Genomic DNA, 14,837 nt, shown 5'->3' with positions numbered 1-14,837 from the left:
GTGTGGGAGGAAACCCACGCAAACATGGGCAGAACATACAAACTCCACACAGATGCCTTATCTGTGTGGAGTTTGTATGTTCTCCCCGTGTTTGCGTGGGTTTCCTCTGGGAATTGAACTCGTGACCCCAGTGCTGTAAGGCCGAAGTGCTAACCACTTAGCCACCGTGCTGCCCATAATATAATGTGTACCATAGCTGTCTTATGTTCTGGGTGCGTAAGTCGTCTGTTAATAGTTCTAGCTCCTCTGATGGGCGATTCTTACGGAGCACAGAACGTCTGAGGTGTAGAGCAGTGCGCTAAGGGTAGCTATGAGGTAGATTATAAAGTGACGTTTAGACTTTTCACAGTGCGCCTCTCCGCACACCAAGGCACCCTTCTCAGAGAGCGGAGAGTAGGTGGGCGCCTTGATGTGAGCAGGGCCCCAACATCTGGGCACACGGGTGCAAAATGAAAGCGTTTTGCGCGGCGCATCAAGCTTGCTTTGTAAGTGAGATGCAATATAAAGTGACAGGTGCAGTTTGCAGGGAGAGGAAATCTTTCTTTCTGTATAAATCGTGATAACATCTTGACTTGTTTTGCAGGGCGACTCCATGGAGCTTGAAGTTTGGTGCCTGGAAATGAACGAAAAGTTAGTAACAATTTTGTTTTGCTTTTGGGAAAGGCCGACTTAATACCTTTCATTGGAATGTTTACCTCTTTAAAGCCCAATGTTACTGTGTTTCCGCTTTATACTGACAGAACTGGCATTGTAGTGAGTGTGCTGTTATGAAGGGGATGACCTAATAAAAGTTTAATTCATGTTTTAATTCATGTTTTTCAAATACTATATCCGTTGGTGTACGTACCCTCTATGGGCGCCTGTAGTTTTTGTTACTTTTGTCTTTTCATTTGTTTCGCTTTTATACTCCTTGGCAGGCTATACCTATTCATGTACACGCATGTATGGGCATTGTCATTGGCAGTTCATAGACCTGATTTTCAGCCATCAAATGGGGATGCAGCATATTGGAATGGGGTGTGCGGTAATTTAAAGTGTGTGTGGCATGTATATCTTAGCAGTTGCCCTAACTTATTCCAGTGTTGTTTTATTCTTCTAGAATGCCACCAAATCTCGCAAACACTATAAGTTTCTTTTTTCTAGTTTAATGATGTTCTGCTCTGAGTCTCGCTCAGCTCTATGGCCATGTCCCTATCTTATTGACATGTAATCTGTAGAGGTTGTGTGACCCCCTAACTAACCGTTTTCTTTCTTGATCTAAGGTGTGATCAGGACATCAAGGTTTCCTACACTGTATATAACCGGCTGTCATTGCTGCTGAAATCCTTACTCGCTGTCACTCGGGTGACCCCGGCGTACAGACTGTCCAGGAAGCAGGGACATGAATATGTTATTCTGTACAGGTGTGTGTGCGGCTCTCTGCCATACAGAGATGATTAATCATGTGACATCTTACATCTGTCAGAATTCTCACATCTGTTTGACAATCTAATGTTCTATCCTAATTCCACTTGTAGACAATCTACCACTTTTATGGCATTACGTCAGTGAGTGAAGCCAAATAAAAGAAGAACCTTTCTAGGACAGGATGATAGGAGGCCACATAGATGTATATAACCAATCGTATAAAGACAAATAAGGAACTTATATGAAGTGTACTCTTATTTATACTGCCCAGTAGACCAGATGAGCTCTCTAACTACAACCCACTGCATTGTACTTGTTACTCACTATCCTTCCATGTTTTCCAGTTATAGGGAGAAGATCACGCTGTGTTATTCAGCTATTAATGTGCCTCACTTCTTCTCTTTGTAGGATTTATTTTGGAGATGTGCAGCTCTTGGGGCTTAAAGAAGGTAATGTATAGATGTGTAGCTGTCCCAAGCGGTGATTGATCAGTGCTGGGTGTAATAATGTCCTCACTGTCCACCATTGATATATTCAGCCAGACAGGGATCTCATTCCTCACAGATAAACCAGTAGGTAGGCTTGGAATGGCTGTGCAGAGATTACACAGTGTTTTGCAGACTATTTTCCATACCACATATCTCATTGTTTCCCATGTGGATATTAGAGACAGGACACAGCATAGAGATAAATGTGGTCCCAGCCTGTCATGTCTCCCTCCGCATGTGAGAAACCAATCTGTACAAACCCTTAAAGGACTCTTGTACATAACCAACATAACAGTCCATTAGTAATCTGCTGTGTTAACCCCCCCCCCTGCTGTTAATGGACAACTGACTATGCGTTTTTCTGTCTGGTAACCTGCTTTATGTTCTACCTGATGGCCCAAAACTACACTGATCTATACCGATGTGCAGTAGCATCTATATGAGTATCACATATTTATCCTACTGATATTTATCTGCCTGGTATCTGTCATCTACCTCATATTTCTTTCATATGTATGCACGGTGCAGTGGCGCACGCAGGGGGGGTTTCTGAGTCTCCAGAAACCCCCCCCCCCCCCTGCGCTAACTAAGTGGCCGCCATAGCGGCACTGTCCTATACAGATATAAGATCATCCTCTTCCAATCTTCATCAATTCAGAGATCAACACAAGAGTGATAGAATAAGTGTACTGTAATTGAAGCAGATAGACGTATGATCAAGTCCACTAGTGTACTAATAATAAAGAAAGATTGATAGCAAAAAACTTTTATATAAAGCAATATTTTATTTTCAGTGTCCCTTTAAATGTTCATATGTAATTGTAGAAGTGGATAACACACTTTTTATATAGACGATTGATAGGATAAACCCAGTTTGCTGAAAGATCAGTTTATTGTGCAGAGTTCTTGGTTACAAGTTTTATTACATACACAGTCTCTGTTCAGGGTCCATATGTTGACCACGTAATGTGATTTGAACATAAGCATTGGGTGTTTGGACCTCATTCCCCTGTTTTTCTTCATTTAGGCTTCCAAGCAGTACGTGTCGGCACCGTGGGGACTCCCATCGGAACCCTCACCCTGACCTGCGCCTACAGAACTAACCTGGCATTCATGTCCTCTCGGTAAGCCTGGTCGCTGCGGCTCCCCTGCGGACCCTCCGTAGAGGAATGTCTACAGCACTGTTCTCAGCTTACATACATCACAACTCATATTGCCCAAGACTAACAGAGCGTTGCTCCAGATACCTGGCGCGCTGACGTTTGTCCGTCAATTAGCTGTTGTGTCATCTGTGCCCCCTGATCTTCTTACACTGTAGACTAAGAGATGGGAGCGGGTGGTCTATAGGACAGCGAGGCCCGGCAGCTCAATAACATCAATGTGTTTGTTGCATTTCAGGCAGTATGAGAGGAGCCAGCCCATCATGGGGATTATTATTGATCACTTTGTTGACCGACCTTTTCCCAGCACATCACACATGCATCCCTGCAACTACAGGTGAGGAGACACGCATCATGCACACGCATCATGCACACGCACCATCTAATGCCACAGCTCAGGATGTTTCCAGTCTGCCCAGATAAAATACAGAACATAAATACAAAGGGATAACTTAGTGTCTTCTCCCCCAGCAGCCAACCTTCTTCTCGGTAGTTCATGTTGCACCAGGTTGGCTGCTGTAGTTTACAGCACATGTTATCTATTTGCACCAATACTAAACGGGACCTATTGCCTACATGGTGAAGGCAGCACTTTCATGGTCTGAACCAATATTCAGTATTTGCTTGGCGCCTCGCTACTGTCACTAGTTCCTAGCCAATAGGTAGGCTGAATGCGGCTGCCTTCACTGTGTCTATTGACGGTTTCACTTTAAATAAAGACATTTATGACACACTAGCACAGGATCCAGTTCCTCACCTGAAATGTTGTGGGATCATTTTTAATTTTACATTCATAGAGCTAGACATACAGCCTGTTCTCGTACCAGCCTCTGCAACATATTAACAGTGGAAGTATTAAGCTGGCCACACACAGCGAGATCCTGTTCAGTGGCAAAGAATCTTTTGTGTCACCGGCATTCAGCTACTAGACAGAATGTCCAAATCTGCTCAGTCTGGTTGCCCGTGTGTGGGCAAACAAGCCACAGATCTGGTCAATCAGGCTGGACGGCCAGATCTTTGCATGTGTGTCCAGCATAACTGCTGTGGTGTCTGTTGATGCTGCTGTTGTTGTAGCTGCCTACTGGGTTCCTTAGTCAGTGACTTACAGCTTGCATATCTGGAATATATTAACTCCCCCAACTTAATATGCAGTAATGGCCATTGCAGGTATTTCCATTCTCACCGGTCATGTTAGCAGCAATTTGTTCATTCTCTGACATAATCTCTTTATGTAGGATCTTTCTCCTATTTCCCAACAGGGCTCCTGAGGAGCAGGGTGCTGCCTATCCGACTGTGGAGGATTCCCAGGACGTTTGTGCCACGTCGTTCTCTACATCCCCCCCCTCGCAGGTGAGACAGGCCCGGATCTTGTTACTGTAGTTTCTGCAGAACCCAACGCCATCCAATATGCAAATCTCTGTAGTGTTCACTGATGCAGAGATCCATCTGTGATAAACACTATGAATCAGAGCTGAGAAATTCATGTCTGATGGCGGATGGTGTACGCTCAGAAGTAGGTGTCTCGCTTTTTATACGCCAACTTGTGGTACTTAGGGAAAGGTAGCCCGGTATCTCCAGTCATGTCTTACCTGTGTGATCTCTCTCTCTCTCTCTCTCTTTCTCTCTCTGGTGTACTGTGTGTAGTGTGTGTTCACTCTCAGTAAGGCACAGTGTCAGACAGCTGCTCCTGTGGTGACGGACTCTCACAGGGTCCTGGGTTTGGCTTTCTCACACCAAGTGAGTTCCATACAGGCAGGTATAACGTGTGAGCATTTGTGTCTGTGTCTTGTGCAGCTCCCTAGCTATACAACAGGAAGCTAGCCCTCCCCCCGGGACTAGCCTCCTTCAGTAACATCGCCTACATGCAGTGCAGGCAGCAATGTTTTCTGGGCTGTACCGATATTCTGCACAGTGCTGCATCCCTGAGGCACGAGGAACAAAGTGCCTCATACCTCTGGTTCCTAATGAATTTGAAATACTGATTATTAGCTCGGCTAACGCTTTTGAAACAGTGGAAATTCTGGTCTCTAGGGACCTTTTTGAGGCTGTGGGCGAAGGTTACATTCTTACATTCTCTCACTCTTGTCATCTGCATCCAGTTATTGACGGTGGTAGTCAGTTTAATGGTACTGACTACCTCGACGAAGAAGAAGACAACAGGAGGAGACCAAATGCCTAGTAGAGCGACCTGAAAAAAAACCTACTTACCAAGATGCAGATGTTTTCATGGGATGGCTCGTTGTGTTGCCGACTGTGCAAGGTGACGTCATCACAAACCGCGACTTGTCTTAAAGCGGCGATGGATGGACCCAGTTGCCATTGATGTAATCAGGGCTGCCAAGAGGAATTCATGGCCCCGGTACAACAAATTAATGGGGCCCCCCTTATAGTCGAGTATGGTAAAAGAAATTGCGCCGCCTAATTTTTGGGATATGTGGTCATGCATTTGGGGGTGTGGCTAACACATCAAAATCAATGGGCTCTTTTTTAACCCCTCTATGACAGCCCCCCCCCTCGTTTTTTAACCCCTCTATGACAGGCCAAAACCCCCCCCGTTTTCCTCCCTTTACTCTGTGCTCCATACTGACTGAATGCTGGGCGTGACATGATGACGCCCCCTCCCCGCCACAAAAAAATTGTTTTGAAAAAAAAAAATTGACATGCCCGGGCCCGAGTAATTAGTACCCGTAACCACCCCCCCCCCTCTCGGCGGCCCTTGATGTAATGTAAGTATTATTTTAGGGGGTAGGGTTAACCCTAACCTTAACGCTTAAACCTAATTCTCCTAACCCCTAAAATAATGCTTACATTACATCAATGACAGCTGGGTCCGTCCATCGCCGCTTTAAGACAAATCGCGGTTTGTGATGACGTCATATTGCACAGTCGGCAACGCGACGATTCGTCCCATGAAGGCATCTGCATCCTAGGAAGTAGGTTTTTTTTCAGGTCACTCTACTTGCTATTCTGTCTCCTCCTGTCGTCGTCTTCTCTGTTGGGGTAGTCAGTACCGTTAATAGGTACTACACCCGTTATTGGTGTTTGATAATTTTCTCAGTGGAATTGTGAAAGAGAACTGTATTAACCCCTAAATGGCCAGTTTTATAATGTGATGCAAATAGGACAGGTGCTGCAGCAAACTAATCACATTGGCTTTGATCAGACAATTGCACGTTAAGCTGGGAACACACTACAGACAATTTCTGCAGATGAGATTTCTGTAACTATTTCACCAACACTGAAAGTCCTGATGACTATACAGATTGATGTGTACACACCTACACGAGTTACCTTCAGATCTGAGATCCTCATCTGTCATAACCATCTGCTGAAAATATCCTGGCTCTGTACACTCTACAGATATCTACCTACACTGCTGGTCGTGTACACACTTACACGATTGACCGACATCGTTGAACGTGATTGTTTAGAAAACCAAATCAACAGATATGATGAGTTTTGGTCTGATAAAACATGATCATGGGAGTGTACACACTAATACAATATCGGACCTAACAGTCGTTTATCATGTGATTGGCACAATAATTGGTTGAAAAACCTGCAGTGTGTATCCAGCTTTAAATACATTAAAGCTAGTATCTGATTGGTTGATATGGTTAAAGTTTGTTTGTGCTGTGTGAACAATACTATTAATTATTCCTTTAATGCTTCCTGCCCATGAGTGTGAGCATGTTAAGCTTATTTAGATAATTATATTCAATTTTCTGAAGCAAAGATGAATCTTTAACAATGTAATCTTTAGTATATTTAAATGTAGTTAACTGCTTAATTCCTAGCTCTGTACTTTCTTATGTTCAGATATCTGAGACATCAGACATAGCGGTGTTAATACACATTTAGAGTCTCACAGGAAGTTAATTCAAGTTCTATATAGATTCTTTTGTACTTTGAAACATTTAAATGTACTTTATTTATAATTATTTTTATATGTTACGTCTAGGTTTTTTTTGTCTTTTTATATTCTGTACATTGCAGGAAAACAGTTTGTTGAACTGTTTTCAAATAACAAAGTAAACAAACTGTTTTTGATGTTTTACCACAGTGAAAGCTTTTGCTACCATTTTGTTTTGATTAGTTTGTTTTTTGTTTTTATAACCTTGATATAAAGGCATTTTTCCATATTATTTAGCTCCTACACCAAGCTCTAGTTTTAGTCGCTTATACCAGCTTATCTAGATACTGTCAGTTGTCTCTGTTCCAAAACGACTTCTCATTTATTTCCTGTCAAAACGAATAAAGCAAAACGGTCACCTAGACCAGTGATGGCTAACCTGTGACACTCCAGTTGTTTGTGAAACTACAAGTCCCAGCATGCTCTATCAGCTAGTTATCTACTGGCAAAGCATGCTGGGGCTTGTAGTTTCACAACACCTGGAGTGTCACAGGTTAGCCATCACTGACCTAAACAGTGACGGCAGCCATTTTGTGGGCTTAGCCAATCCTGATAATGCAGCCTATTCATTCCCTAAAAGCGGCATATCCATTTACTAGGGTCTAGTGACATTACACAGCCATGAGACACACATTGGTATTTTTAGCTCCTTGGCTGCCTTCTCGATAATCTTGGATCAGCCCACAGAGTGTCTGCGTTCACTGTGTGTAGGTGGCTGAAGTATTTAAAATTTTCTGACTAAAAAATACTTCAGAAACAAAACAAATTGTGTAGCAGATGTTACTGCCGGAGTCTGCAGAGCCTCTTTACTAAAACTCACTGGTTTGCAGACAATCTTGTGTGCACTAATAACTGGGTGACATCATAGAGGCGCAAAGTGATGTCACTATCTCCTAGTGGATTAATAGGCTGCTTTCTCATATATATTGGTTCAGCACACAAGATGGCTGCCTCCGCTGTGTAGATGACTGATCTATTTTAGCATATACTCAGTTAGATGAATCCTTTTTTGATGCTTTAGTGTAACCGCTTCAGCTTCTTATGGGAATGGCAAATGGAGTTTAACACCATCTCTCCTCACCACCCTGCATTACTGGGATGACACAAGGGAGGGTGATAATTGCTTATTAATCTTGCATTTCTTCTTTTGTTCCATCTCTCTGTTTCTTCCTCCCTCCCGCCTCCTGTGCTGTCTAGCTGTACAGCTCTCGCCTTTCCTATCAGCCGACTGCCCTAGGAGCAGGACCCTCTGAGCTGTGTTACCCAGTGGCCTTGTCCGCTGGGGTGAGTACGATCGTTCCTCAGAAGACTGGCCCGATTGTCACCTTTTCCTTTCTGCACAGCAGCACAGATTTAAAGGGATATATAGCTTTAAAAACTATGTCTGCCAGGTGAAAACGAGAATATTCATTCTGCTGAGAGATTCGGGGCTAATACGGAGTGGGATATAAGTCAGTCTGCCTGAAATAGCTCTGTGCATATCCAGAAATATGTGACATTGCAGACGTGTGCGATTCTGGCGCTTACTCTCCCGCTTGCACCTCCAGAGGCGGGACGGGGGAGGGAAGGGGCGTCGGTTAAGTACAGTAAAGGCGTGTTTATGCAAATGCAGCTCATGCAGACCTGCAGTTATGAGGCTGTAGGACAGGTGCTAATACTCACTTGTTGTAAGCCTGGCGCGTATGCTGCAGAGGCGTCCACATCTCGAGACAGGTACTGGATATGGGCGCAAATATGCTGGTTTTGTTTGTTTTGGAGGGGGGGGGGTTTAGAGTAATTTTACTCCAAATTTGCGGACAACTCTGCAACACCGCCTCTGTTTATATATGATCCGCAGAATACTGGGAAGGAGAATATATGAACTTGCAAAACTGTCATTTTGACTATATTTTTCCTTTACATCCTTGCTGCTGTCAGAAGCTGATACATGTAGCTGGGAAGTGTTGAAGCAAAGGGTTTGGCAGTAATATAAGGGATGGGGGGTTGTGGTGAGAAACTTATTACCACACTCCTCACTCTTAAAATGTACCAGTTACAGTGGAGGTAGCCATTTTGCAGCCTATCCATTCACTATGAACCAGTGATATCATGTGACCTGTGACTGGTTCACAGCACAAAATGGCTTCCTCCAATAAGTGTGACAGGTGCACTTTCCGTTACTGCAGGGTACTCCGGATCGGAGATCCCCAGCTATGCTGCTGTATAGATCCTTAGTCCTTGAAACGCATGCTGATTATAGATTTATTTATTTTGTGAGAGGAGCTTGTGCACTATTACTGGGGGGTGGGGGGCTTTTGCAGGTATATTTTTATTTTACAGTGTGATCTCTCCTAACAATAATCATATTCCACTCAGGAGAGCGTCCGCAAACCAGAGCATACACAGAACATCACTGCTGACCTATACAATAGATCTAAAAACTGAAGCTTGACGTTCACGTGACTTTATGCTTAAAGTGTGTAATATATATATATATATATATATATATATATATATATGACATGACATGATATGCTCTGGTCATTTAAAAGGACATAGGAGGGTATAACTGTTTAACAATATGTATAGGATTTATATCCTACAAACCTATCAATACTTATGTTAATTACATATAAAAATACACAGGGGTAGATTTATCAAACCTAGAAAGAGTGTAGGTGTTGCCCATAGCATCCAATCACATTCTAGCTATCAGTTATCTAGTACATTCTAGAATCTCCACTTTTCGTTTTAGAAGGTTTGATAAATCTATCCCATAGTTTAGAGTGTATATTCATTAAGTAGTTTAGGATTCGCTACACCAAGGGGGAGATTCAATTCCCCACGTTTGTTCTTTAGCACGGTAATTTTAAAACGGATTTCTGTTAGTGGCTCTCGGAGCTGCGAGCAAAAATAGGCGCTGAAATTACTGTACTAACATTAATAATGCGCATCAATTACCGTAGCAACGGTAATAATGTGCATTGTTCTAAAGAACAATGCAGGGAATTGAATCCCCCCCTAAGTGGTGCTAAAAGGTACAGAGGGAAACTCTGCTTCCTAAACTTATTAGTCAGTGTTATTGCTCCAGCTGTATTTTTCTTATTTCTCCATCTTAATAAGCATTGTTCTATAGGGGGAATGCAGACACCACTTAACACCCCTCTCCGCAGTCCTGTCTCTGAGTTAGCAGTATAGGATTTAGGTGCTCACTGAGTTTGTAGAATTCACGCAGCGGCCACGGATGCGTTGCATGTGTGTGTTCATTCCTGGCATGCGCTTGACACGTGAGACACTAGCAAACTGTGACCTTCATCTGCTGTGTTTAAAGGGCCACTCAACCTAAATTACAAGTTGTCCTCTATAAAGAGCTACTAATGACGTTCGAAATTATATTAAAGTAAAAAAAAACCTCATATCTGCCAGAACTTGAAATGGTTGTTATTGTATTTTTGCTTTTCAGATGAGTGTAAACTATTGTTCTCTGTTATCAGCAGTGTTCTGCAGGAGAAGGATAGAAAAGGCCGCCTGCAGAGTCCTTCTATAGGATTGGTGCTGCTGTGTGTGGAGAAATATCTTCCACAACTTCAATGCTGATAAACTCCTAAAACCTTTATATTTGTGAATGTGTTCTTTATAGTTCATTTTTATATAAGAAAACTTGTACTTTAGGTTAAGGAACCTTTACGAAGTGTCTGACTAAAACTATACGACTATCCAAGGGTTATTTTGTGTTGCTCATTGTACCGGTTGCTCTTTACACTACACTCTGTGTATAGTACCCACTGTTGTGGCGGCTTTAGCTGATCAGTTAGGCTCTAGTTTTGACCCTGGGTTCTATTCATAGATGATGGTGCCAGGGAAGGATGGCGGGTTGCCCAATACTACAACCCAACCTGCACATGGAGCTCAAGCAGATCACGACAGAACTCTTCTGACTTCGCCGGCGAACGTAGCGGGCACCACCTCCAGCAGGTAGGCCCGCAGCGTGTGTGTGTGCACAGAGGTGTTGCAGGGTCTGTGTGCTCGTACTTATCGTTCTCCTCTCCCTGCAGTGAGGAAGCTGACACCCCATCCGGCAACAGCCCCGCAGGTAGGAGCAACTCCCCCAACAAGCCTCCGCACGTCCTGTTCACCCGCAAAGTGGGGGCATTCGTGGACAAACCCTCCCCTCAGGTCAGTGAAAGTGAGTGGCGAGGTTGATGCAGATAGGTGTGTGCTCTCATCATGTAGTATTGTAGACCGACACTAAACTTCTATCCATTCCTGCATGTGATATAATGACAGCTCTTGCTCCCTCTGTTCTACTCACAGGTCACCTATGCCAGCACGGACATACCATTCGCTGTGTTTGTACCCAAGCTCACTGACCTGGAGGATGCTGACCCCATGGTATGTGCCCCCTTCCCCTTCTCCCCGGTTACTGATAAACACAGATCTCTCTATATGTGCTGGTACCACAGCCAAGTACAATGTCTACACGCTTGGCCTGATACTGACGGACGATGACGGAGGTTTATGGTTATTAATATGTAGTGTCCGCAGAATTGCTTAATAAATAGCTTCTATTTAAGTCTTCTTAAATATTCTAAATCTGTATCATTTATTCTTGTGATTGTTTTTTTTACAAAAAAAAGGATTTTTTTTAAACGTTTTCTTAGAAGCTGCAAATTGTAAATTTCTCCCTCTTATTGGGTTCTTACCTCTCACTGTGCTGCAATCTATAGATGGATGCATTATTACTCATTGGCTTATTGTGTTGTCTATAGCTTCAATTACAATTCAATGCATAAAAAAATACAAAAATCAAGTGATTCCCAAACTACTGTGCACATGAATCCTGAATCCATAAAACGGAGGGAAATGTGAAAGGATAAGTCCTAATTACAAAATAATTAGATAAAAAGCGCTTACTTACCATATGCACCTCAATAGATCAAACTGTCCCGCACTCCACTCCCATCTTCCAGCTTGGCCTGTTTGAAACAAGCCGAACAGGTGTCAATGCCCCTCCCACTTGAAATTCCCATTCACGTTGTTGGTAGACTTATCCTATATTGTAAATCACATTGATTACAGAAAACAATATTATCATTGGTTTTATTATTGTCTTAGTGTCCTTTTTAACACTATGTCAGCAAAGACACTTTCTTTTCACAACAAACTCATATTAATAAATAAACTTCTATTGTGACCCTTTCTTTGTATAGCACCAACATATAACAACGGGCTGTACAAAGAAAGTTTAATCTGTCATATCCGTTCCCGTCCCAGTGGAGCTTACGGTCTAAATTCTCTACCTCACAAACCTTAACTCAGTATCACAATGTAGCAAGTACTTTGTATAATTAGTGCGCTTACCTTTTTTTTAATGTATTTTATTTAAACCATTGTCTCGTGAGAGCAGAGTGAGCCGGGGACATAACTTCAGGATGTTTAAAGTCGCTGGCGATGTTAATATAGACCCTGAATGTCTATTGTCTGTATCCACTCTGTATTCCAGGTGGTTTGTCCAGAGACCCCAGAAGAGGTCTCACCAGATGCCCACAGCCTGCAGAGTTCCTGCTCCAGCAGTGAGGTGCCCCAGGATGACTTTGTGATGGTGGACTTTGTAAGTGGTACCACACGGCCTGCTCTTTAATGCCACGGTGATCTACAGCCAATTGCTGCAACTAAACACCCACAGTTCTGTACACAGGAGAGGGAGGGAGGGAGAGAGAGGCAAGAAGCCTGCACCATACTCCAGACCAGTGTTTGAGATACCGCTATAGCCTGCACTTGGCTAACTATTAGAGGGACGGGAACCTTCTGACCATATTGCAGTATTTATGGTATTGGGTGGGGGGGGCTGACTCTCCAGGTCATCCCCGGATTGGATGTGAGCGTCATGTGGTTGGCTCACATCCTATCCTGTTTGTTTGGCAGTTTGCATCCTCTTTAAGTATTAATGCACAGGGCAGTTTACCAGATTTTAGGCACCTTCACAGATGTGTTGTCAATTTGGGGACGCCACCCTCTAACATTAAAAAAATAAACATCTATCATTAAATATATAACTATCAAAAAAGGGTCTTTGCTAACATTGTATTGACAAATGCATAGAAATCTGGAGGAAACTTGACTGTAGACAGTCGTGAATATGGAGTTAAGTTGTTTCCATTAAAAAAGTGCCGTAATAAACAACTTTAATGATAACTTGGCCCATGATGTGTTTTAAAATGATTTTTCTTTAGACCAAGTTAGACTGTGGTTTACTTCTATTCTGTCTTTTAGCGACCGGCCTTCTCTAAGGATGACCTTCCTATGGATGTGGGGACTTTCTACCGGGAGTTTCAGAACCCACCGCAGCTGAGCAGCCTTTCCATAGATATCGCTGTGCAGTCAATGGCAGAAGACCTGGTGAGGACTTGCATGGCTCAGTGTGCACAAATGTTCTGTAACCCATAGCAACCAATCAGTGTTGGCTTTCATTTCCGAACTCCACTAGTTAAATGACCATTACAATCCCATTGGTTGTTACGGGTTACAACACACTTGTCTGTGTTCTGAAACCAGCACCATTATACCCGTTCTTCCACAGGCCATATGTGGCGATAATTTCCTGCCCATTATACCAATATATTAAAATCTGTAAGTGGTAATCGAAGTCAATACTGCAAGATTTATCATTTTATAGTGTGCCCAATTGTCAACCTATGCTACTCTTTGCAGGATTCGTTGCCAGAGAAGTTGGCTATGCATGAAAAAAACATGGAGGAGTTTGATGCCTTTGTTGAATCGTTGCAGTAAGAGGAAGAGGGAGGATCCAGATCTTGGGGAACTGCTCTTGTACAGTTTTGTCTCTCCATTTGCCCAGCCCTGTTTTCAAACTCAGGCCCGTTTTTCCCCCCTACCTGTAATTCTATTTTGAAGGAGCATTTAAGGCATTCTTGTGCCACAGCTGCTAATTGTACAGGATTCAGTAATGAAGAAGTTATTCTGCTACAACCTGGCCCCAGATTCCTTATTTAAACTTTTGCTGGAAATGCAGACTTGCCCTTTTTCCTAAAGCGGCGGCACATGAGCCATAGGCAGGAGCTGCTCAGCTGAATGAGAAGAGCATAAGAAGTTGCGAGAGTTGTCTATAACAATACTCTACAACCCCTGTATCTCCGCAGTCAGCTGCTGTAAATACAATGCTTTTGTTACAAGGCTGGCACCAAGCATGCCCTACGTGGGGCTCAGAGCATAAATAACATCAGCAATACCATTATATGGTTAATCAAGCCCTTCTTTTCTGTGTCCATATCTGGTATGTCAGGAAGTAAGGGTTCTCATATAGTACACAATATCCGCTATTGCTGTCATACTGCCACAGATGTTCATTGTAGTCTTGCCAGCTCTTTCAGTCTACTGCCTCCTAGAGGTGAGACAGTGTAACTGCCCAGTCTTACTGCACTTACGGCTGTCTGAGAGGGTTATCATGACTGTAACGGGCAAGCACCAATATTCAATTTCTCCTCATCACCCTGCTTATCATCCTGATATCTACTACTCCATAAATGCAGAATTTGGTATTTCAATGTATATAATACATTGTATGTTATAACACTAATAGTTAAGGTTTAGGACACGGCAGAGAGTCTGCAGCAGACTGGCTTCCTCAGTGTGCCCCTTACTGTAGATGATAGGATGCTCTCAGGTACACTGCCTGCAGGAGTTAGGTTACTGCGGGATAAGTCGCATGCAGTTTGGTGTATAGCGTTAGTAGGGATCTGCAGAGGATTTAATGCTGCTACCTTCCCCTCCCAGTACATCAATGGCATCCAGTGGGAGGAAATCCAGCACTGTTATTATGAAAGAGATGTAATTCAGATATGTATTATAAAATAAATATATGTATTTCCAAGA

At 43.1% G+C, this 14,837-nt stretch overlaps 1 protein-coding gene across 6 annotated transcripts in view; it reads left to right on the top strand.

The window, feature by feature from the left end:
* ATG13 (autophagy related 13) overlaps window positions 1–14,837 on the top strand; it is a 25,415-nt gene extending 10,578 nt beyond the window's left edge. Inside the window, exons 5-18 of one of the 6 annotated variants that reach the window (XM_075188194.1) lie at window positions 584–630; window positions 1,263–1,403; window positions 1,816–1,856; window positions 2,923–3,019; window positions 3,294–3,392; window positions 4,315–4,405; window positions 4,700–4,792; window positions 8,166–8,252; window positions 10,795–10,922; window positions 11,003–11,123; window positions 11,262–11,339; window positions 12,451–12,558; window positions 13,221–13,346; window positions 13,659–14,837. In XM_075188194.1, coding sequence (XP_075044295.1) covers window positions 584–630; window positions 1,263–1,403; window positions 1,816–1,856; window positions 2,923–3,019; window positions 3,294–3,392; window positions 4,315–4,405; window positions 4,700–4,792; window positions 8,166–8,252; window positions 10,795–10,922; window positions 11,003–11,123; window positions 11,262–11,339; window positions 12,451–12,558; window positions 13,221–13,346; window positions 13,659–13,736 — 1,335 coding nt within the window. In that variant the 3' untranslated portion in view covers window positions 13,737–14,837. The remainder of the gene's footprint in view (window positions 1–583; window positions 631–1,262; window positions 1,404–1,815; window positions 1,857–2,922; window positions 3,020–3,293; window positions 3,393–4,314; window positions 4,406–4,699; window positions 4,793–8,165; window positions 8,253–10,794; window positions 10,923–11,002; window positions 11,124–11,261; window positions 11,340–12,450; window positions 12,559–13,220; window positions 13,347–13,658) is intronic. The other 5 variants (XM_075188197.1, XM_075188195.1, XM_075188196.1 and 2 more) reach the window with 5 other exon arrangements.

Source organism: Mixophyes fleayi, chromosome 10 (genome assembly GCF_038048845.1).
Source record: "Mixophyes fleayi isolate aMixFle1 chromosome 10, aMixFle1.hap1, whole genome shotgun sequence".
NCBI lineage: Eukaryota > Metazoa > Chordata > Amphibia > Anura > Limnodynastidae > Mixophyes > Mixophyes fleayi.
This window is presented reverse-complemented; position numbering and strand designations above follow the sequence as displayed.